The sequence below is a fragment of the Micropterus salmoides genome, unplaced genomic scaffold (genome assembly GCF_014851395.1).
Source record: "Micropterus salmoides isolate LMB-PRFRI ecotype aquatic unplaced genomic scaffold, ASM1485139v1 Ms_hic_scaffold_1, whole genome shotgun sequence".
Taxonomy (NCBI): domain Eukaryota; kingdom Metazoa; phylum Chordata; class Actinopteri; order Centrarchiformes; family Centrarchidae; genus Micropterus; species Micropterus salmoides.
The window spans coordinates 17,214,737-17,238,879 of NW_024040040.1; the positions used below are offsets into that span (position 1 = coordinate 17,214,737).

A 24,143-nucleotide genomic window follows, 5' to 3' on the forward strand; every position below is an offset into this window, starting at 1 on the left:
AATATTATAGACTTGTCTCTCAATCCATTACCCTAAAGTTCTTATGTTTTTTTCCTTGTCTCCTCCGTCTTTCGGTTGTCCTCATCCATTTTTGTCTTCTATTTGTAACCTACCCAGAAGGCGCGCACATGCACGCGTGTGCGAACACACACACACATTTCAAAGACTGCACCTGTCCTGCTTTCTTTTTCTCTCCTCCCTCTTTCTCCAACTCTGATCTCTACTTCAGACTGAGTGTAGAGTTTTGGGCAATTACTACATCTTGACTCCATCTTTTAATATCTGTAATTTGACTAGTTTCTTGCCAAGTATTTAAAGTTCCCCCCTAAAATATATTGAAAGACGGTACCAAAGCATCAATAAAGACTATCATGGGACACCAAAACACTCGCTTCAAGATTAAAAATACAAAAGTGTCTCAAGGGAATCATTTCAGATTTGAGGGATTCCCAGAAACAACTAGGGTTGAACTAATAGCTTCTACAATAATTATGCAGTAAAAAAAGCTCCACAACTATTGGACCAGAGTTAGAAGAAACCTTGTCTTCTACAAAATATGTTTATTTGCTATTGATTTGCCTTGATAAATACATTTCTGAGTAGGTCAGGGTGGGTGGACAGACAAACAAAACTAAAGACTTTGACACTGGAGAGAGGGATTTGCGTCATGCAATATATTGTAAGCTGTAGCTGAGGCTACTGAAACAAAGGTCAGGGTTTAGCTGAAATTTTAAAAAGTCAAAACATCACGTCGTGCTTAAAGTCAGCATGATCTTTTAACCAACATGTCCATCTTTCCCTGAGCTTCGAGCTTCAAGTTATTCATGTTTTAGTTGCCTGCAGTAGATATTGTAGTTAAAAGCAAGAAACTATCTTTGCTAATGCAAATTAGATTTATATGAACTTTTATTTTTCGGAAACAATGTTGAATACACACACACACACACACACACACACACACACACACACACACACACACACGTCTATAATCTATGTGAACACACACTCTTTGTTGCAGTCACTCAAAGTATGAGCACTGCGTAACTAAGTCTTCCTCACTGTTGCTGATTGACAGAGAGCGGTATGGTACAGACAATGCCACCTGCCAGTTTCTGTCATTATAATTATAGCTATCTCTATGCAGTGTGTGTGTGTGTGTGTGTGTGTGTGTGTTTGTGTCTTAGTATTCCAGTTGAGAAGAAGAAGGCATCATCTTTGTCACTGAGCCTGATTGGAGTCACGAGGGGGCGGTGTATGTGTGTGTGTTTTTGTGTGTGTGTGTGTGTGTGTGCGTGCCTGTGTGCCTGTGCATGGTCTTCCTGTATGTGTGTGTGTGTGTGTGATTATGTGTGTGTGTGTTGTGCATGCAGTGATTCCCTTCCCCTGCCCCAGCTGTCTCCTTAGCTTTAACAATAGGCCTGGTAACAAAGACGTGGCCTTCAGCCTCCGTCATGTGATACTAGTGGTCTGCAGCCTCTCAGTCAGATGACCCAGGCTATTGTCCTCTATGGGTGACACACACTTGCACACATACACACACACACAAGGAAGCACAGAACACACACCAATCCAAGGAAACACAGCACGTGTATGAACGGACAAATGCAAACTGCAGCGTGCAGAGATACAAAGACAGACGCAACGGTTGCACACAAGAAGAAGAAACACACACTCATGAAATAGTGAGAACAGACGCAATCTCAGGACGCAGACCCTTCCTCTCAGTCACATGCAGTCTGAACAAAGAGAAACTTTATTTCCATTGTCCTGGTGACAGTGAGATCAGTGACTGATTGACAAAAGAGCAGCAGAGAAAGGAAACATATTGCTGATGTCCTGGAGGAACCCCCCCTGTCTCCACTTTTACCTTTAATTTCACACTTTAAATGGCAGCTGGTTTTGTGACCCTGAGGCCATGAGAGAGACGGCTTTATTTGTCATCAAACAGCTGATTGTTTCTAAAAAAATTATGAGTAGTTTTTCTTTTTATCCTGCAAAAGGTTCCAGCAATGTATTTCCTGCTTCACTTCGGCATGGCTGCTATCTGCCTGGTGCAAATATAGGTGACTGTGTCAAACAGCACCTTACCAGCAGGTCATTGTATTTGCTATTTATGTGCAGTATGTAAGGTGCTGCAGGAACATAGAGGAACAGAACTGAAGAAGCTGAAGAAATGAGAAATGAAAAAAGTCCAGTCCCCTCTTCCCTGAACAACTAGCATCTTTGCATCGATGCTTCGTTTAATCCATGTAACTATACAGCACACTGTTTCGCACGGACATTTGTTACTGTTGCACATCGCATGTACGCTTTGAACACAAGGTGATTATAATGGCGCTGTTTGCAAAGTGGAGGAAGAGAGAGAAAATAGTGAGGGACAAAGAATAAAGTGTCCAAAGTATGGGATTATTTCAAGCTAAAAAAAACAACAACTCTGTAATGTTACCGTCCTTACACCGTAAAACGAAATTTATGTCGCCTCGGCAACAGCACGACGGCACCTGATCAGAAAGCACCCGGTGTACAGCAGACCACAGACAAGTTAACAGTAACAGCAACTTTAGCATTTAATTGAAATCATGACTGATTGTTGAGTTGAAGGCTAGCCAAAGTAAGCTGAAAATGTGCACACGTGCGTTTGTTGTTCTCCTTTTTGGGCCGTGAGTTGTAACCTCACAGTCAAGAGTTAACTGGGTGTCGGGGAGCTGCACCTTTTAACTCACCTCCAGGCCGATGCTGAAAGTCGTGTAGTCTGCACGAGGCATTAGTATGAATTGTATAGCACTCGGGTGATTTTTGTGTTTGTAAAGCAGCTGTCATGTTGTTGGTCTGATGTTTGCCGTATGACAGACTATGAATTTCCGAAAGGACCAATAAATATCTATCACCTATAAACATGCACAGCTGATCCCGTTACCGGGGGGGCCCCGCTACCAAGCAAAAGTACCTCTTAAACGACACATCGATGAATTGTTGAAATAATCTATAGAAGCTTTGAATACTAAAATCATCGTTAGCTGTAGCCCTAGACAAAATGATGCAGCATTTGAACATTTCTGAACTCTTTTCAAAGTTGCATTAATACCTTTTTTTTTTTTTTAAACACCCTTCATTGACTTTATAATGAAATGTTCCAGGTGGGTGGCCAAGCAAGGCCTGCCTGTCATTTGCCGGGTTAAAACCAGAGAATTTAAAGTTTTTGTTTCGAGCATCAAGGCAAATGTCAAGTCTTCATTTTTCAGTCTTATTGTTGAGTCTACCGCCAACACTGGGTGTACAGCTTCACCACCCGCCAAGACAGCAGAAGTAGTTTGTGATTTTATTAGATGCGCCTAAATCTTGCATGTCACAGTTGTGCAATTTCACATGTTTTGAAACACAGGTGTGCATGGAAAAGGACAACATTTACAAAATCTCCTGTTTTGTCTTTCACACTAACATTATCCTAGAGGAGGACAGTTACAGACAGTCTGAGGGGAAACAGAAGCTAATGCTCAAGGAGCTCGCAGACAGAAAGAGGAGAACACGTATGCATGCGGTATATGTGTGTATATTTGGAGTTTCAAACCAAAACATCAATGCTTTGGACACAGATTAAGGAGTGTCCTTTTAATGTGTTAGCGTGGGAACTGGAGAAATGGGCACAATACTCAGTCTGCTTTTCTCAGATAAATAAATATTCAAATAGGAAAAAAGGAAGGGAGATAGAAATGGAAAAAACAACATAAGGTGTTTGACCACCATTAGCTACCAGATAGCATAGATTCCACAAGAGACGAAGTCCTTTTTAACATCCTTAATCACGCCCACACTCCTGTCTGTATCTACAATTTAGAAAGAAAAGTCAAAGTATGAATTTCCATTCTGTTGATGAAGAAAGGATTGAAGGAAAAAAGATGAAGAAGAGGAAAGGACTCCCTACTCTGGATGTGTTTGTGTGTCTTCGTATTTTCCTGCCAGGGTGTGTGTGACTAAAGCCAGGCCTGATAGCAGGGAAAGAGAAGGAGAGTGAGAGAGAAGAGGAGGAAAAAGGAAGCAGATGCTTGTGTGCTGGCACAAAAATGATATGTCCACTCAGTCTCACACACACACACACACACACACACAGCATTTGCTCAGTCCACAGAAGGAGCAGCACATGAAAGAGTTCCAGTATTGTCTCGATGATAGAAAAATAGTACATTGACCAACAGCAATGTGGACCTCAAGGCCACAGAGCGAATGAATGGCATACAAAATGGAGAGTGTTGAGGTGTGTGCGTGTATGCAGGGTGAGGGTCATCTGAAATTGAAAAAAGCAACAGATGAAAAAAGATGGCTTGAAAGGGACAAGCGGGCTGAAAAATGATCAATGATGAAGTAACGCACACAAACGTGAGCTCAAGTAAAACACATTACAACACACTAAGCCAGTGTACACATGGACACACACATGCACACACACACACACACACACACACACACACTTGAGTGAACAATGACGTCTCCTATGTTAATGGAGGGAGGTAGAAGACCTTTAAGTATAACAGAAAAGAGAAGGAACAACACACATAGACAGATAGTCTCTTTCTGTTTGTACAGCTTGAGAATCAAACATATGGTGTTTGTACAATGATTTCTTAAGAGCCTATTGTGTGTTTTTCCTTTTGTACAAAACGGCGAGTGAGCATGGAAAGGAAACAGAGAGAGAGGTGGAAAGGCAGGTTGAAAGACGTATGGAGAGGTGAATATGCAGAGTCAACTGAGGATTGTGTGAAAAAATACACACACAGCCCAGACGTGTCCATCAGTCTCATGGTGACAACGTGAAGAGAAAGAGCATTAATCCTTTAGGAGACGGAGAGGGAGATGGGGAGGCAGGAAGAAAAGAAGATTGGGGACAGGAGGGGCAAAATGAGGAAGAAGGGTGAGCAACTATGTTGGATAGAAATCACGAGAAGATAAAGAGATGGCTAATATAAGTGAGAGAAGAGCAAGGTTTAAGGGTGCAAAATAGAGAAGAAGGGTGAGAAGAGATATATAGTAAGACAGACAGCTGAGAAAAGCTTGGTTTGGGAATTGTCAAAATTTGATTTCGGTACAAAATGAACAGCAACAGTTGCATCAAACATCAGTATTGATTAGAGATGATGGATTAGCATGATAAGCAAAAATCACAGGGAAGGCAACACTCAAAGACAACATACCAGATTTTCACAGATCCTTCAGTGTGAGTAATTCTGCGTTTGAGACAAACACTGTAGTTGTAGTGGAGAAGAACAGGTTAACAGAGTATTTTCGTGTACAAAGACTGTAGCATCTCACATCAGAGGGCAGCTGGGAGAGATTCTTCTGCTCGCTGAAGGTTTTTTTATACAAGTGACTGGGCTGCCGGGTCACACTGTCATGGATAAAGTGAGGATACTCTCGATGATAAGTAGCCTTGAGGATGATGATGCCTTCTATGTTGATGTCCACATGAGTGTGTAACTTAAGTCTATGCTAAGTTTTTTTTTCTGTTTTAGAAGTATTAAAATGGGGCAGTGAAGAAGCAACCTACTTATAAAGGGCTCTCCTTTATTCTAAAAATAATTTTTAGTGCAACACTGCCCTTTTGTGCTTGTGGTTTGCCCTGTAAAAAAAAAGACTAAATTAGCAAAGCAGACGTCACTGTTGCTAAGTGGTTATTGCTGTGCTGTTTCTACACTTCAGGTTTTCTAGTGTGTTTCTGAAGGTGGCGCCCTTTTGTGTTTCCACTACTCACGCTAACAATGTCATCCTTTCTCTGTTAATTGCAAAAAAGCAGTGGCTATTACTAGAGATGTAGAAAATTCTGTTTAATCACTACTTTTTTTTAGCAAGACAGAGATGTGAAATTAATATTTATATTCATTAAAAACTGTCAGAAATGATACAGTTTAATTCGTCCATAAGACTGGAATTGTCAACACTTGCAAGAAGCTTCCTGTTTTGAGATCAATGTGGTATTTGCCTGTCCACTTTCCACCCATAATAAAACTTTACAGAGACAGAGATGCATATGATGAAAAGCAAACATTTATACATTTGCAAATGCAAATGGAAATAGCTTGCAAACTTACAAGCAGTACATGCATCAGGAACAGCAAAAACAGTTGAAGTAGCCTTCAGGCGATACATCTTTAAAGCTGCAAAGGCTTCCATCAGCACACTGAAAACTTGTCAAATATCTTTAAATAAGTGTGATGAGTTTGCCTGTGATTTGTAATAAACTATCAGTAAGCTTGTGATTTCTCATAAAACTAAATATCCAAGAAGAGATGAGGGGCAAAGGAGCCAATGAGGACGACAAGTGAGAGGATGAGAGAAAGGAAAGAGACGGGGAAAAAAGAGGGAGGGCGTCCCAGTAGGCTTCTTTGTTGGGCAGCGATTTAGAGATTTACAGGCTCTTGTCCTTGTGTGTGTATGTGTGTGTGCATCCGTGTTTGTGTGTGTGTGTGAAGAGAGAGTAATTGAGCCTCCCTTCATCCAATATTTACCCACCAAACCGGAGCAATCATGCGAATTATGTTTACTGGGAACCAAGTGTCTTTCTTCCTCTTTATCTTTCTTTCTCTTTCCCACTTTGCCCATTCCTCACTCGCTCTCTCCCTCCTGGCAACTAGACACCATATCAAGATCCAAGCCAGGAGTAAATCACACACACACACACACACACACACACACACACACACACACACACGGGGGAAACAGGCCCATCTGTATTGATGATGGCCTAATTTAGATCTCTTTATTGGACTGATTTACGATGGCCAGACAAATCTGGGCATCTGGACCAAAGTGTGTCTGTATGTGTGTTTGTCCAGTTGAGCTGATACCCATTCAGACACACAATATCCTCCCTGCTTCATTTCATTCTTTCTGCATGTGTTTTCCTACCTCTCTGTGAATCAGCAGTGCCCTTTTCTCTCTCCATCAGTCTTGTTTCAGCACTTTGAGTCCTCTCACTGCTGCAATGATGACGCACGTCATCCTGAAACGTTAAAAAACAACAACACACAAATCATCATGCTGGACACAAAAAACACTCAGGCTAGAGCCCTTATGGGTCAAGGTCACTGAATCTCTTACTGTTCTACTGTGTGTGGCGGTTTTTGTTTCATAGCTTTGAGTTTGAGATATCACAACAGTTCAAACAAACACACAGGAAACAGAAATAGCAAAAGCAGAGTTGGGGGACTTGCTGAAGAGCAATATTCAATCAGGGCATCCAGATTTTGTATCTACAGCCCTGCATATTTGGTGTTTCACTGATGCACCTCACTCTAGTGAACATGACTAGAATAAGCTTCAGTTTGGAAATGATCAATATGAAGTGAAGAGATCAAAGATCAAAAATATTAACATCAGAAAAGAAGAAGAGTTCTGAGAAGATGTGAAAAAAAAATGTATTTCTTTTTTTTTAGACGATCAAATTTGTACAACTAAAGGATCAAGGGATGTAATCCAGGAGGGAGAGGACGCCTCAAAAGCACATTTTATCTTCAAGATCAAGCTCAGGTTTCAACTTTTATTTGTCCCAGTGGGCAGTTTCTCAGCAACTATTAAAAACAGCAGCTTGACTTTGGAGCTTTCTCTATTTTCTCGCAGAGGAAAAACTAGATGGTTTAGCCTTTTAAAATTACACAAATGTTTTGGCACCTTCTGAGGTTGAATGATTTTGTTGTTCTGGCAATCATTACTATCTCTAATAATAACATCGCATTCACAAAGTTAATTGCTGGGATCTCAAACGCAGCAGCATCACTAAAAAAAAGAAAGATGGGGTTAAGAAAAACAGGCAGTCAAGACAATCTGACGTGTTTTAAACAGCCAGGTTAGTCACACATACACACTAGTGCAAGAACTGTGGAAGGCAAATGTTAAGTTAAAACAAAACAATTTGTTGTAAACATTCATCACAGTTTATAGTTTATATAATTTTGAAAGTGCTCACTTTTGGTTTCACCTCCAAATAGAGTGGTTTAGATGATCTGGCTAAACTGTTGGCCTTTTTCCAACCTTTCTGATTGTATCACCACTTGTTTGTTAACTTGCTGTTGTTATAGCAATTTTGCCACATTCCCTGGTCAAAGAAATTAATGTGACCATAAGTGATACGAAATACAACTACAGAAATAACACAGGAACGTTTCCTTTAAAGTGTACAAATGTGCAAAATCCACCATGTCTGAACCGGCGTAGACATCACCTGTAAAGTTTAATTGTTGCTGTGTGCATGAGAAAGAGTGTGTGTGTCTGTGTGTGTGTGTGTGTGTGTGTGTGTGTGTGTGTGTGTGTGTGTGTAGTAGTGTAGTAGTGTAGTAGTGTCTATAGCAAGACAGTGACAGAGGGCCTCATTGAAATAACTGTATCCTCAAGGGGCCAGCTAAAAAGAGAGAGTGGGTAGGTGAGGGTAGACAGAGTATATGAGAGTCCAGGGAATCATTTAGGGTGTGTGTGTGTGTGTGTGTGTGTGTGTGTGTGTGTGTGCATGTGTGTGTGTGTGTGTGTGAGTGGGATTCATCCGTTCTGGTGGCCACTAACCTTGGCATGTCCTGCCACGCGTGACGGGGTGACACCCGGCACTGCCGTCGTCCTCTATGTGTGTGAGTTTGTTGGGGTATATAGGAGCATGTACCTCGTCTGGAGGAGTCAGCTGTCTGTGTGTGAGTGTGTAAGTGTGTGTGTGTGTGTCTGTGCATCTGCAAGCAAGAAAAACAGACAAAGAAGAATAAGAAAAAAGAGAGCGGGTAGAGAATCCTAGTCAGGTTGTTTAGTGTCATTGTATGATCTTGCCCCCGGGAGAAAGGGCAGAAAAAGGAATAAAAAAATGTGTGTGTGTGTGTGTGTGTGCCATTGTTCTGCTGTCAAACAGTGCCATGAGCACACACACACAGCATTAAACCCCATACACAAACACACACACAAAGCCTTGTGATGACAGTATATTTATGCCTGCATGTGGAAAGGACAATTGGATCCCTGCAATTCCTTCGCTCTTGTTTAAACGCGTGCGCACACACACACACACACACACACACACACAGACTGTGACAGATCACAGACAACTGTTCACCTGCCGTTGTCAAGGACCGAGTGTGTCATCTGTCATTACTTGTGACTATATGTGCATAAGGAACTCTGACACCAAGCACACACATGCACAGCTGGAGATGTTAAGAAAGGGGAAGTATATCAGGGGAAGTTCAGAGCTGAAGAAGAACTTGGTAAAGGAATAGTAATATATGGACACCTGAAACACACGCACACGTAACTTAATTCATCATTTTCAGTCCATTTTCTAAAAACAAACTCTCTGTATTTGAAGACTTGTTCCCTATTTAAATTTGCTTGCATTTCACTTGTGATGTTAGACATGTGAATGTGTCCTGGTGGACTTGGCCTTGGCACATATGAAAAATACATTATATGGTCAGAAATCCAGTACATGGACACATTATTTTGTGTCCTTTTGGAGTAGAGCTATATGGTTTGGCTTAGGCTTCTTAGTTCCAGTTAAGGAGGGGGAATCTTAATGCCACAGCAATACAATGATATTTTAGACAATGGTGTGCTTCCAACCTTGTGGCAACAGTTTGGGGAAGACCCTTTCCTGTTACAACGAGACAATGCCCCCATTCACATAAAGAAATGGTATCCTCAGCTTTACTGGCCTGCACAGAGCCCTGACCTCAACCCCATTCAACACTTCTGGGATGACCTGGAACTTCCGTCTCTTATCACCCAACATTACTGGCTGACCTCACTAATAATCTGGTGGCTGAATGGGAGCATTTCCCTGTAGCCAGATTTCACAAATTTGTGGAAAGCCTTCCAAGAAGAATGGAGGCCGTTATAGCAGCAGATTAATGCGCAAATGAGATGCTCAACAATCACATACGGATGTAATGTTTGGGTATCACCATACTTTTAATCATATAATGTATGTCTCAAGGCACGTTCTACTAAAAAGATGTGAATGTACTCACAGTTCAGAATTTGAAACTTTTCATAATCATGAATACTGTATTGTAACTTTAGGACAAGAAAGGGGAAGATGACTGAAGGGAAGTTCCTCTGCAGTTCAAATGATCAAAGCAGGCATATCACTTATGATTTCCTGTTTCTTCCTACCTCGTTCCCTCCTCCTTTGCCCACTCCCTTTTCCTTTCTCCCCTTCAGGTTCCTGAGCGATTTCTGGAGGTGGCCCAGGTGACTCTTCGCGAGTTCTTCAATGCCATCGTGGCAGGAAAGGATGCAGACCCATCCTGGAAGAAGGCCATCTACAAGGTGATCTGCAAACTGGACAGCGAGGTTCCTGAGGTCTTCAAATCCCCCAACTGTCTACAAGAACTCCTCCACGACTGACTAGGACGAGAGAGGAAACTTGGCAAGCAAGACAAACCTCCAAGGACCGTGAGAAGGCCATAAGAAAACGCAGAATTAGACTAGGTTGAGGTCTTTAGTGAAATGCGTTTGGAGGTCTTCATAACACGATGTAGAGACTTGAAGTGATTCTACTTGGAGGCTTCCAGAGAGCTTTGTTGGTGGATGCTTTTGCTCAGCCCTTCTTTCAAAGACAAAACTGCCCTTAAAATGTTTTATAAAGAAAAAAAATATTCCTCTTCCATGGGGGAGAGGGCTCGGACTCATGAGTCAGATGACACTCAAATTAGCTAATTATGTTGAGACTTTTAACAATTAGAAGCAAAACGGTGAAAATTGAACCTCCTTGCACTTACAGAAAAAGTACTTCTTGACGAAAACCCCCTCTCCTCTTTCTCCTCCACCTCGTCCACTATTCATCCTTCTCTGGAGGAACAATGGGATGAGGAAGATGATGGATCAATATTCAGCCCATACCTTGGGGAGTGAACTAAAAATAAAGAAGATAATATATAAAAATCTTTTTATTGTGGATGTTTTTAAGTTACATGGACATTTTTGGGAAAAAAGTTATGTTTCTGTATTTTTCTCCTTTGTATAAGCTTACAGCCTCTCTTCTATGAACCCTCAGTCATTCACATAGTTACACGTGCACACAACACCAAAACAAAAAACGCACACTTAAACACGAACACACGCACACGCACACACGCACACACACACACACACACACACACCTCTTGAATAGGAAAGCACAGTAGCATTCCCAAATCCCCACCCATACCTAGACAAACTGGGCATAAACAATAGATGTTCATTTCCTTCTTTTTACTTCTCCCTCTTCTTACTGTACTGAGATGTACTGGGTGTTTATTTGACTGTGTGGCTCTCCCTGCCCCACTCTTCCCTGGCCGCCTCTCTTGGCTCATGTTGCATTCAGGCACCCAAAGCATCGAAGACAAATTCTACCCATTTTATTAGAAAAAGAGTTAGTCCAAACCTGACACAAACTGTATGGAAATTTATTTTAAGATGTCATGAATCAGAATCATGATTTTTTTTTTTTACATAAACACATTGAGACATGTTTTATAAGGAAGCCTTAAATTTTGCTATGTAAGATTTGTGACAAAGTTATGTACTGAGCAGGATATTTCATAGTTGAAAAATAGACTTAATTGTCAGTGCTTTCTGGTGGACAAACTGTGTAATGCACACTCTTTATTAATTTACCTCTTTTTTTTGAATTTCTGTAGTGTAATTTCTGGCGAAATACACCAGTATCTATATATCTGTCATAAGCTAATCTCGGGTTCAACTACCATTGGTTTATTTACAATATTTTCAAAACACAGATGCTATAAAGTGGATTTACTGTATGTAAGTCATTGCTGTAATAGTGTTGCTTAATTTTGTAATGATTATCAGGACCCAAACTGTTTCATTCCAGTTTCATGTGGTTTGTAGATCACTCTCTAAGCATCATTCCCACAGGACAGGCTAACTTTTGGCGATACGCACTTCACAGTGCATCTTTTAAGTATCGATTTGACTCAAACACTTGTGTAGAGATTTATAACACTTTTAAAAACACTGAAGACTAACTGTTGTACAATCAGACGTTATCAAAATTGAGAAAATCCCCAATTTTAAACCCCCTTTTATGCTAAGAACCTTGAAACTGGAAATCACAAAAAGTAACCAAACCACCACTGAAAAAAAATCTCTTTGCTCTGGATGGCCAAGAGGGGCAGCTGCACCGGCCAGGTCATGTGTGAAGTGTTTAAGGTTTTAACAGCAGAAAAAAAAAAAAATAGATATACAACAAAATGCTGATATTTGTAGCTTGTATAGATGTAATAATTACTCTGATCACTCTGATATTGTTATTATTTATAATTGAAATAATTATTCCTATTAATGTTATTCTGATGATGATGATTAATGCTTGCTACAGATTTGACCAGTGGTTTACTCATTGTTTACCCATCACACTGCAACATGAAATAAATTATTCTTTGAAAAAAAAAACATAAGGTTGTATGTAAGAGTGTGATTGTACTTTTCTCTATTCTATTTTTGTTCAGCAGAGGTGCAGAGGGCGTTGACCATTCACATGTGCCTGCCCACACATCAAATCGCCATAAACCCAAGCAGTAACCAGGCAACATGATGGCCACCTTAACACTACCCATGCCCCCTCTCTCTCTCTCTCTCTCTCTGGATCCTGTATAGGGGACATGTGATCCCTTGTTGTTGTTGCTGATGAATTGAAAAGAGGAGCGCTGTGTGATTATTGTCAGCACAAAAGCCTCAAAAAGCTGCTGACGCCTAGATTAGCCAGTACAAAGACACAGGGACAGACACACACGCACACACAAAAAGACATAGGTACAGACTCACACTCATACACACACACACACACACACACAAAGGCATAGGGACGAGGCCTGTCTGCCCTCGTCTGCCCTACCATCCTTCTCACTCCTCTATCCCTCCTCTGCTCGTCCTCTCTCAGTGTCATTACTGACATTACTCTCTCCTCTTCCCCTCCTTACCTTTCCTATTTCCTCTCCTCTTTGCTTCCATACTCATATGTTTCATTTCTGTCATCCTCTCAAACCACTTACCTACCTAACACTCCACACCATGCCCTCTGTGTGTTGGCGCCAAATGCTAACTGGCATCACACAATGCCAACCATCACCAGCATGATATAAAATGCAAAGACTCAATGTGCCTCTCTTTATTTCTCCTTTTAATCTCTTACATACACAAGATATGTATAAAACATAGCTACACTTACGTCTGTGATCAAATTCCAGCAATGATGACGGTAGTATTTGTAAGTAAGAATGCATGTATTTCCAGAACCCCAATGAAGATAGTAGCACAATAAAATGTTTATAGGTTTCTGCAAAGTGACAGCTTTGGTAATAATCCAGTTTCAATGATGAGAGTCTACAGCCATGCTGGTGGCTCTTTGAGGCTGCAATATGTTGGGCTAAATGCTAATGTCAGCATGCTAACATGCTCACAAAAGGCAAGATCCTGATGTTTAGCAGATATAAGGTTTAACAAGTTCACTATCTTAGTTTAGCGTGTTAGCATGCCAATATTGGATAATTCGCACTAACCACAAAGTATAGCTAAAGCTGATGGGAATGACATTAGTTTTGCAGCGACAAACTGAAATTTAGACCTGATGGTGTTACTAGTGAAAAACGTCACAGGATCACTAGAGTCAATCGGATTTAACTTCTGGGGAATGTTAATTATCATACAAAATTTAATTGCAATCATCAAACAGTTCAGATATTTTAGTCAGGACCAAAGTGGTGGACTGACCAATTGTGTCATCACCAAAGCCACGCTGCTAGCATGTCCAAAAATCTAAATGCAGCCACTTTGCAATGCTAGAGAGGCAGCCAGCTAGATGCCTGTTTAAAACAGCCCAATTGTTTGCTTTGATTTAATTGGTTTTACAGTCAGAAGAGTGTGTATGGTAGTCGGAAAAAAGGATGCCAGTGTGCCCTGAAGGGATGGACAATAATCAGTATATCAGTTAAGTTAAATTAAGGCTATATATTTTAGTTTTACATTGTTTAATGTTAACTTAAGTGGTTAAACGTAAGTGAATAAACCAACTATAATTCATATTAAGAGTTTTGGTATAGGTGCTAATGCTGATGTTAAGCACATCAGGCATGGGCCATGACATGACTGATCTACTTTGAACAGACTTTCATTGTCATTTTCAAATTCAGTGTCAGTTAATTGAATTCTGTCATAGCAGGACACCCACTCAGATTTTAGTGCACAGAAATCCCTGGTCTCACATTTGGGTACTAGATATTGGCTAAACCTAAGATGAGCTATTAGAATTGGTTTTCAGATATTAAAAGTTGGATAGTGCATTCCTACTCCACAGAATTTGACCATTGCTTTTGTAGTCTGTCTCTCACAAGTGAGATACTAAATGGCTGGAGTGCCTCTTTTAATAATTTAGGGAGTCTGTTAAACACACACACAAATGAGAATACTCCAGGAATGAAATTGTCAACTGAGGTCAATACACTGAGGTGAATAAAGGTTTTCAACATATTTTGTCACTAAGTCCTTTGAAGAAAACAAAAGGCAGAAATTGAGAAGATATAGCCTTCTGCACATTCAAACTACAGCAGTCATGATCATCTTGTATGTCGTTTGTAAGTTGAAAATACAGTAAATTAAAAAGAATACAGGCTGAAAGAGATGAGTGGTGTCCTGTGCATTAGCTTATACTGCCAAATCTTTTCATTAGCACGGGAGGGGCTGAACAGGAGGTGGGGTCACTCATTGCTCTATATGGTCTCACACACACACAGACACACACACCGTCTGCCTGTGAAGGCACATCTGAGCAGTGCAACAATAAAACAGCTGTGTTTGTGTTGGCCTGCTGATTGTTTCATTGTCAATCACCCCGTCATACGCACAAACGCACTTACACAGACACAAACACACTTATTGTCCGCAGAGATGGCATGACAGTAATACATCTTGGGTAATGGCCGCTATTATTATGGAGTAGGGAGAGAGTTTATTATGGAGGGAAATCTCCCCTCAACATAATTCTAATAGCTGTAACTGTCTTCTCGGTGATAACTGCTGCTAATGTGGACTGTAGTGTTCGTGTGTGAAAGAGTGACTTTTTATTCACATGCACTGCCATATTGGTAGACAGATGCAATGGCCTGGGACGAGGAAGAAGCACAAGTTGATGTCCGTAGCTGCAAAATGACAATTTCAACAATGAGGATAACCGCAAAAACAGCCTGACTGCAATTTTTAGGATTTGATTTAGGGGTCAGCTCATTGGTTTGCATCTTTACAGAAATTAAGCATTTCACTAATATTATAGCAGCTGCAAAAAGGAATACTACCCAATGTTTTCATGCTGTTCATGTCTTTCTTTTGGTTTTCCCCTGGTATTTTCCTAAAATTTTCCTGTCTAGGTTGGACCAAACACACCTTTTGTTGACAGGGATGACCCTCGTCTTTGCAATGTCACATATAACTGATGATGATTGTGTAAAGGTTTGAAATGTGCATGCATGAAAAAGCAGACCAGAGCAACTACCAGCATGTGATCCAATTTGATCATTATGGTTGTAAAATAACAGTTAATGCTAAAACAAAGCCAGCAGATGGCAAAGACAAAGTACATGAAGTTTACAGATATCTTTATAATCAAACGCGTTACTGATCATTGATAATGATCGGGTTTAGATGGATATGTCTGTTCACCTGCAATATGACATTCCTCCCTGACTACACTTTTCATTGTTTAGCTTTATTTCAGATAGATCATTGTGTATTTTCACTTCACTATATCTATATCTGCCTCAACCGGCTTTTTTTATTTCTTCTTCTCTCTTGTCCATCCTAACATAATAACACTTGAGGTTACACATTTTCCAGCAAGATATTTATTTTCATATATTAAATCAAAAATTAAATCAGAAGCTTCAATCCAAAACTACCAAAAGCACATTTAATTGTTGACACTGTATTGCCCGAACAAAGCACATTGTCAGGAAACAATCATGTCACACAGTTGGTAAGAAAGCTACAATGCACTTAAACAGTGAGAGCACTTTATGGTCATGTTTTAGGGAAATTAATTAAATGAAACAATCATGGAACATGTTCTGCTTCATTTTGGATTGTTTTACAACCAGCAGCGCTTTGGGCTCGACCTCTGTTTAGTGTTATATGATCATATGATATGAAAGCTAAACATTTTAGTAAACCAATCCAACAATATGGAGTTTTTCCACACCTGAGTATAAGTTGCCAATTGTGTAGAAATTACTGTGACAACTAAGAAAAGAAAAGGCTTCTGCACGCTGTCTAGAAGAGTTGTCTAGTGGATCAGTCGATTAGCTGTTGAACACAAGCAACTATTTGGCTTTAGATTAATCATTTAAATCAATTTTTTTTAACCAAACTGTTTCAATTACAGTTTCTAAATGTTAGGATTTGCTTTTGTCTTAAAGCTAGGGTAGGCAATGTTGGAGAAAGCAGCAAGAGACAGCTAGCTAGATTTTGAAAGCATCCAACCAAAAAAAATCCTCGATTCCTCCCTTTAGGCTTCCTCCAAAGCCACTCCCTCAAAATACATTTTCACGTGCAGTAAGTGCACAGGCAGAGTGTGCACAAGTAGTCAGGTCGGTAAGTAGATACATTGGCGTAACTACCGTATATGCAGGGAATGCAGTTGCATAGGGGCCCGCAGTCGTTGCAGGGCCCGCAATTTACCTCTCAATTTAGTATAATTTAAATTTAGGTGAAGTAATCTGACCACATAAACTTATATCGTATCCATATAATTGATTTCTAATGTGTCACAGTAGGTATTTCTAGTAGTCAGTGAGTTAAGCCTCTTAGTCCATGGTGTCTCTGTCTAACACTTGATTTCATTCATACTCAATAACAATACAATAACATGAAATGCTCTGACATACAAACACTCTATAACTCTACAGTAGGTACATCTAAATAAAATTTCAATAAGGATGAATTTATGGGATTTTATGTTAAAGATGTGTAACCAGGGACGTGCACAGGAATTTTGAAGGGCAGTTGCTCTGACCTGAAAAAAGGCACCCCCCCCCCCCCCCCCAAAAAACAAAAAAAACAAAAAACATGGGCTATATGAAGGACTGAGAAAAAACATTTTTTTATTAAAAAATATACAAAAAGTAAAAACACTTAAATACAGCACTCAATAACCTAAACTACTATTAATAACAAAACAGAAAAACATGACTCGAGTCATGAAAAAAGAGTTCCTTATATTATTGTTTATTGTTTTTTTTAATCATTATTATTTTTTATTTTTTTTCCTTTTTTTTTTTATTTGAAAATAAATAATCTAGATTGAATTGACAGATGGGGAAAACTCGCTTCTAATAAAATATTAAATAAAAAAACGCTTAGATTTCGGAAAAAAATACAATCCTTTTTTAACCTTTTGGCTTCCCGTACATTCAGTTGCGCTTCTAGCTCGTATTCACTTCTGTTGGTACGTATCACGTATGGTAACTGGGCAAAACTACGCATGATTTGTTGTAGTATGATTGCATAAAGGAAGGAAACGGGAATTCCGGTAGGGAACAGAATCGACTGACGTGCAGGCAGCGCTGCAGCAGTGCAGCCACTTAAACAGAGTTTGCCCTTCCCCTACTGACTTTCACTTTCGGTGCCCGAATGGAAGTGAATGAGGCTTTGCGATCGCGATTATTTTTTTATGTTATTTTTTTTTCTCGGAAGGGCGAGTCGGAAGGGCAACTTGAGTCAGGAAAGGCAAACGGGCAGTTGCCCGGGCAACCAGAGCAACCCCCCTGTGCACGTCCCTGTGTGTAACGTGGGCCCGCACAGAAATCTGGTTAATACTGATTGACTTTCTGTGTAGCACAATCCACACAGAAGAGTAGCTAGCTAATGTAGTGACAGCAACTGGAAAATAAACACGATATGGATTACTAACACAAAAGCATGTTTTCAGAAGCGAAAATTTTAAGAAGCAGCCGAGCAAGAAAAAGGAAAGCCACCAAAACTATTCATTCTCCTTAAAAAGAAAAATGCAACAGCAACAGCAGCGCACCATACACTAGGGGTGATGATGAGGAGTAACGTTACATGCCACCAAAGACATTCAAACTCCTACAGCCTGAAACACTGCGCACTGCAACAGATGGACTTTTTTGAGCAAACAAGTGAGTTATGTCATATTTACAAAAATGACATAACCTCAGCGTTTCCCATGCAACTCCTGCAAACCCCCGGTTGTTTAACAGACAGCACCTGAAGAATGAAAACAATACAACTAACTTAACCAAGATATTGCCTCTGGACAACAACTGCATCACTGCAGGCTTTGTGGTAGTCCGCACCCTTATACTGCTGTTCTTAACAGCTCAAGTGACTGTGGCCACTTACCAAATCTTACCTAAGAGACTGGCACAGAGCCGTTAATCTGGGCTTTCCACACTGTCAATAGAGATTGCTGTGCCTGCCAATTACATTTATTCATTTAGCTGACTCTTTTATCCAAAGCAACTTACAATTGCTATACATGTCAGTCGCACGCCTCTGTAGCAACTAGGGGTTAAGTGTCTTGCTCAGGAACACAATGGTGGATGGGTCACAGTGGGGGATTGAACCCAGGTCTCTCACACCAAAGGCAAGCATCTTATCCATTGCACCATCACCACCAAATTGGATTAAAAGATTTAATAAATGACTTTGGACAACAAGAAGCTCAGGGGAGTGCACCTATAATGCAAGTAAAACTTATTTATTTGACCAAACACTAATGCATAATGCTTCATGCAACTAGTAATAAATCCACATACTTTGCATTTTGCTGTGGCTGGTCATTTTAAAGCTGCAAGCTTTCATTCCTTTAATTTGATACTGACATTATGCTACTTTCATTGTGATGGGAGGGCCCGCTATGACCATCTTGCATTGGGGTCCCGAGCCAACTCATTTCGCCCCTGCTAGACAGACAGGTAGGCCAGCCAATCACTTCATTTGGACTGAATGAAATGAATGGCCGTGATTATTATGGCCCTGCGACAACCACAGATACCGGATTTTTTATATTCATGTCAGAGCATGTGATTTATTGATTGCTGTCGAGATGTAAAGACGATTCATTCGAAACATGCTTCTAGAATAAATGGCCTACTCTAGATTTAAGTGATAGTACATTTAAAATCTGACTGCTGGTCAGACAAAGTAAGCCTTTGGATGGCATCATCAGCGCATTTTTCACTATTTTCTGCCATTTTAGAGACCCAACAATTGTTCTAATAATTGAGAAAATATTCGGCAGTTGAATGGTTAAAGAAATGTATTGTTAGTTGCAGCCCTGCTGTCTAGTGAAATTAAAAGGAATCCTAAGCATGGAGAAGAACATTTAAGCTCTAGGATGTTAATCATGCAATCTCAGCATCTTTTGAATCTTAAACATTGTTGTCAATAAAGATAATGCAATTGCAATGTCCAGGACACAATTTTCTTTGTATAGACGTTTTTTCTGCTACACACTGGCAGTACTGTTTGATATTGTTATTGGTGTGTTTTTAAGCTGCTCAAGAAGAACCTCAGCACACTGTCTGACCTCAGACTGACCTGTTAGGAAGCTAAATTCAGCTCTCACTCATTATAACATAATAACTTTAGAGCATCCTTCAAATAAACGACTGACTGAATTGGACCATCACTGGCTGCAACAATCACTGTTAGCTTGTTGAACAGACTTTAATCAGCCAGCGCTGCAGGTTTACTTGCATCAGTTCTTTAAGATGGCACCCAGGTGAATGAAGCTAATTGTTGTTTAGAACAGCTGCCCCGACTGCATTTTTACTTCCTCCCCCCCAGAACGCTCTGACTGCATCCCTTTGTTTCTTTATCAGGCCGCGCTCCTTTTTCCCCTAATTCCTTCTCTTATCAATCCTCCATCTTTCTTTTTTATTTGATTTCTCTCTCTGTTTTGTACCATCCCAGCCATTCAGTCAACCATCAATCCCTGATTTGTAAAAAACACCCATGTATTTGTCAAAAAGTTATTCATCTATCTATATGTTCTTCCATTCATCCATGATTTAACAATCATCTATTGATAAATACTCCTTTCCCCCATTTGTTATGCATTTATCATCCACCCATCTACTTTTTAACCTCCCTTCTCACTGATATTCATTTCCTCCTCCCTCGTTCTTCCCTCCATCCCTCCTTCCATCAGCGGTCTGTTCGCTAATCAAACACCATCTGTCCTTCCATCCCCAACCTGTCAGGAACAGCTGCCAGCCGCTCTCTTAACAACACTTTTAACAACCCTGCCGCATCTTCCACGGCCCGCCGCCCGCCACCACCACCGGGCGGACGCCGCCGATGAGAGCCACCGCCTCCTTTACGGGCACACACGAACACATCAGACACGTGTGATCAGTGGCGCACAAAACCATGCCTGTCTAGTCTAGAGTGTATTAGATGATCAGGTTGTGAGAATCACAAAGGAGAGAAGAAACTTTAAAGAAGAAAAACAATGTAGAGGGGAATAAAAAGAAAAATGAAAAGGAAGAGGTGGTCATGGAAGAACGCAGTCACAGGTAAAAGTGAAACGAAAACTTCTACTGGCCTCTCTTTGAACCTAAGTAGGACCGTTGGGGACCACGGGCAAAGTAAATAAAATGATTCCAGAGAAAGAGTAACGAGATAGCAGAAGTTATAAATGGAGAGATAAAACAAAGGAGAAATGGCGCTCAGAAAAAGAGTGGAAGTCTAAATAGTAATCAAGGGAAGAATCAGCCGCCTGCTCAAATAAGGGTTTAGAGCTAATGGCGGGAAGTAAAAGCTCCCAACACATACACACAAGAATACAATTTTACACACAAGTACTGTACAATCACCACTCAAACACAAACATAAGAATACAATCATCTTAAACTCACTCCGACATAATAATTTTCACACACATTTAATACAATCATCTCTCACAGACACGCATCACAAATATAATCACTTACAAGTTGCAAGTTCAAACACACACACATACACTCATTGCACAAACTGCACTGCTGTTGTCGTGAACATGCCAAGACATTTTCAAGTGTTATATCCTGAGGAACTTCCCCAACCAATCATTGGCACATAGGCCAGATGTTCACTGGTACTTCAATGCAATGTTCTCCTGGCACACACACACACACACACACACACACACACACACACACACACACACACACACACACAGAGCAACACTGGCTGGCATCTTTGTCTCTCTATCCCTTTACGCATATGAGCATTTGATATGAAACTGAAACGCCAAGATTGCACTTTTTCATCACACAAATGGGAAGGAAAAGGGGTTAGATGGGGGGAGAAAGAAATAAAAGAGGCAACGAGGAGCGAAAGCCAGAGTGATGCACGGGAAAATTAAAAAATGAAGTGTGCGGGTTTAAGACTGAGACGTGAAGGCGGAAGAGAGGGGCAGAAAGGAAGAACATGTGTTAGAGACAAATGACGTAACATCACATAATTGGAGCATTCAGGTGCTTCAGGTAAGTGATAATGCATCACCATGCCAGCTAGTGGGAATGTTTACATACTAACTTACAGGAGGCCTATTCACCTGGCAGCCCAGAAGCCGACTCAGGCCCGCCAGATAGCCCTGACATACGGTCTGAACATACCTGCCAGGTAGGGAAAAACTACTGTAGAATAAAAAACACTGTTCACTCGACTCCTGTGGCTTCACCTGTTAACGTAACCAGAGATAACACCTTGACCATCAAAGTCACTATGAAACTGCCAGAACAGCGAGCCACATGGAGTCGAATTAGATTTATCGCCCAGCTCTACAGTGACATTTCTTACCACCCCCCCCACCCCCCCACTTTGTTTCTGAAAGGTGCATAATAAATAAAGTTTATCATTACTTTATTATTAGGATGAACTCTTTCAGGCCACAGTAACATATAGAAATTCTTCCGGAAAATATATTAAAAACTACCTTTCACTTCTTTTAAGTAAGCGGAAATTATACATCCACTTGAACCAGACACTAGATGGCTCTTATGATGTGTTATTGTGGGATTTCAGAACAGACAAGTTTATATCCACAACATTGCAATGTCAGCTAGTTGGGTCATTTGGTTTACCTATTTGGATCAGACTTTCCATCTATCCATTCATTATCTGTAACTGCTTATCATTTGCAGGGTTGCGGGGGCTGGAGGTGATCCCAGCTAGAACTGGGCAAAAGGTGGGGTACATCCTGGACAGATCACCAGGGCTTGGTTCAGACTAAAATATCTCAAAACTAATGTATGGACATTCCCAAATAGTGAATCTTACTGACTGTGGTGATCCTCTGGCTTTGACAGGTTGACATTTTAGGTTCTCAGAACTTTGAAAAGTCTCTAAACTACTGGATGATTGCCATAAACTTTGGTACAGACATTCAATGTCTCCAGTGGACGAATTCTAATGAGCCACCATGAGGTTTGTATTTTGGTTTAGTTGGATGGATTGAAATAGAAGATGGTCTTGTATGAGTTATCCATACGTACCCGCTACGTGATGCACCTTGACTGAATTACAAGAGAAATACAGTTAATGTGAGGACAACGGCTAACGAAAATTTGGCCAAAGATGAACTTTTTGCAGTCTGCACCCAATCAGATTGATGTGCCTCCTTTTCTTTTACTTATTTAATTTAAAGAACAATTGTCCCTGCTTGTTGCAAAAAGGATGAGAAGTAGATTTATTCAAAGCCTCCCAATTCTCTTTGCTTCAAAGAATATCAGGAATTAATTTATTGAAAATGATGTTTAGAGGACACCTGCATCTTTTTTTTGCAGTCAATGCTTTTCAATTAATGCTGCCTGATAAGCTAAGCTCAATAGGTGTGAAAAGTCATTAAAACAATGTCATATTGTCAAAGACAACACCAAAGCAGTGACAATAGCTGAAAAGTGACCTGCCAGTTAAAGATATTTTAGCGGGGTACCACTACAAAGATGCAATCAGAAGGCATTAGATTTAGATTTCATGCGGTGTTAAAAAAGTTTAGAAGCATGTGCATTATCCGCTAAAATCAAAGCTTTTAAACTTTTATTCATCAAAGGATTGAGTTCTATTTATGTTGCGTGTTATCAGACATCCTGAGGGCAGCGACTGGACACCCTGCGATGGGAAAATTTAACCAGCAGAGAGAGGAGACTTCTGGTGTGGAAATCAATACAGGCTCATGCAGGGCAGATACAGGGGGCTCATACAGACATTAATACATGCTTATGGATATACACACTTTCACCATTAGGTTGGACACATGCACTTGAGGGAGCGTGTCAGCCACGTGTCTCATATCCAATAAGAGCATTAGGTCTGTCAATAAGAGCCTTTCAAGAATACCAGGGGTTCCATCAACTGACACACAGATAATACATAAGGACGGATAATACACCCTCATCTGTGCACACACACACACTAACTTCCCCTTCTCACTTTGTCCTTTAACCAGACAAAAATGGAGTAAAGCTCGGGGCCGTTCCATTTTAATCCACATCACCCACCTCCCCCGACACCCCCCAACTAACAGGTTTTTATGCTTCCTCTTCTCTTTGTCTTATCTTTGTTGTGTTTGTTTCCTTTCCCCTTTCTCTGAGTTTCTGTCTTTTGTATGTTGTCCCTGGTTATGAAAACTAAGGAAGAAGAAGAACCTTGGATCAGCTCCTATGTATTTGTCAGATTTTTGATGATGGGTCAGATTTTTCATGCATTTGTTGTGTTTATTGTAATCATAGACATTTTTAAAGAACTCAAGTTTTAAAAAGGATTTGGAGTTTAATTTCACGAGATGCTGTGTTTTTGCAACAATTGAATGCACAATAAATATAGTTGTCAAAAAGCATAGTATGCAAAAGTCTAGGTACTGGGTAAAGCTCTATGTTACTACTACTATGGCAGTACAAGGAAGACACGGCCACCTAAATGAGAGGAAATATTTGATTCTGCCAAAAGAGCAGCAGGGGCAGCTGGCCTTGTATAAAATTACTATACTAACTGAATATTGAGCCTACTGAAGTGTCCTTGAGCATGCCTCCAAATCAAGATCAGGGCCACTGTTGATAGTTCTGATAGAAACAAAAAAAGGAGTATTACCCATCATGAATGAAGAACACATCACATCAGAAGAA

At 40.4% G+C, this 24,143-nt stretch overlaps 1 protein-coding gene and 1 long non-coding RNA gene across 3 annotated transcripts in view; one reads left to right on the top strand and one right to left on the bottom strand.

Moving 5' to 3' along the window:
- The window catches only part of LOC119904381, a 41,909-nt gene extending 33,503 nt beyond the window's left edge, over positions 1-8,406 (bottom strand). Inside the window, exon 1 of the long non-coding RNA XR_005444693.1 lies at positions 6,898-8,406. This is a non-coding gene — a long non-coding RNA (uncharacterized LOC119904381). The remainder of the gene's footprint in view (positions 1-6,897) is intronic.
- The window catches only part of prox1a (prospero homeobox 1a), a 39,011-nt gene extending 28,104 nt beyond the window's left edge, over positions 1-10,907 (top strand). For both annotated transcript variants that reach the window (XM_038720991.1, XM_038720998.1), the window contains exon 7: positions 10,183-10,907. In XM_038720991.1, coding sequence (XP_038576919.1) covers positions 10,183-10,368 — 186 coding nt within the window. In that variant the 3' untranslated portion in view covers positions 10,369-10,907. The remainder of the gene's footprint in view (positions 1-10,182) is intronic.
- Positions 10,908-24,143: the final 13,236 nt, after the last annotated feature.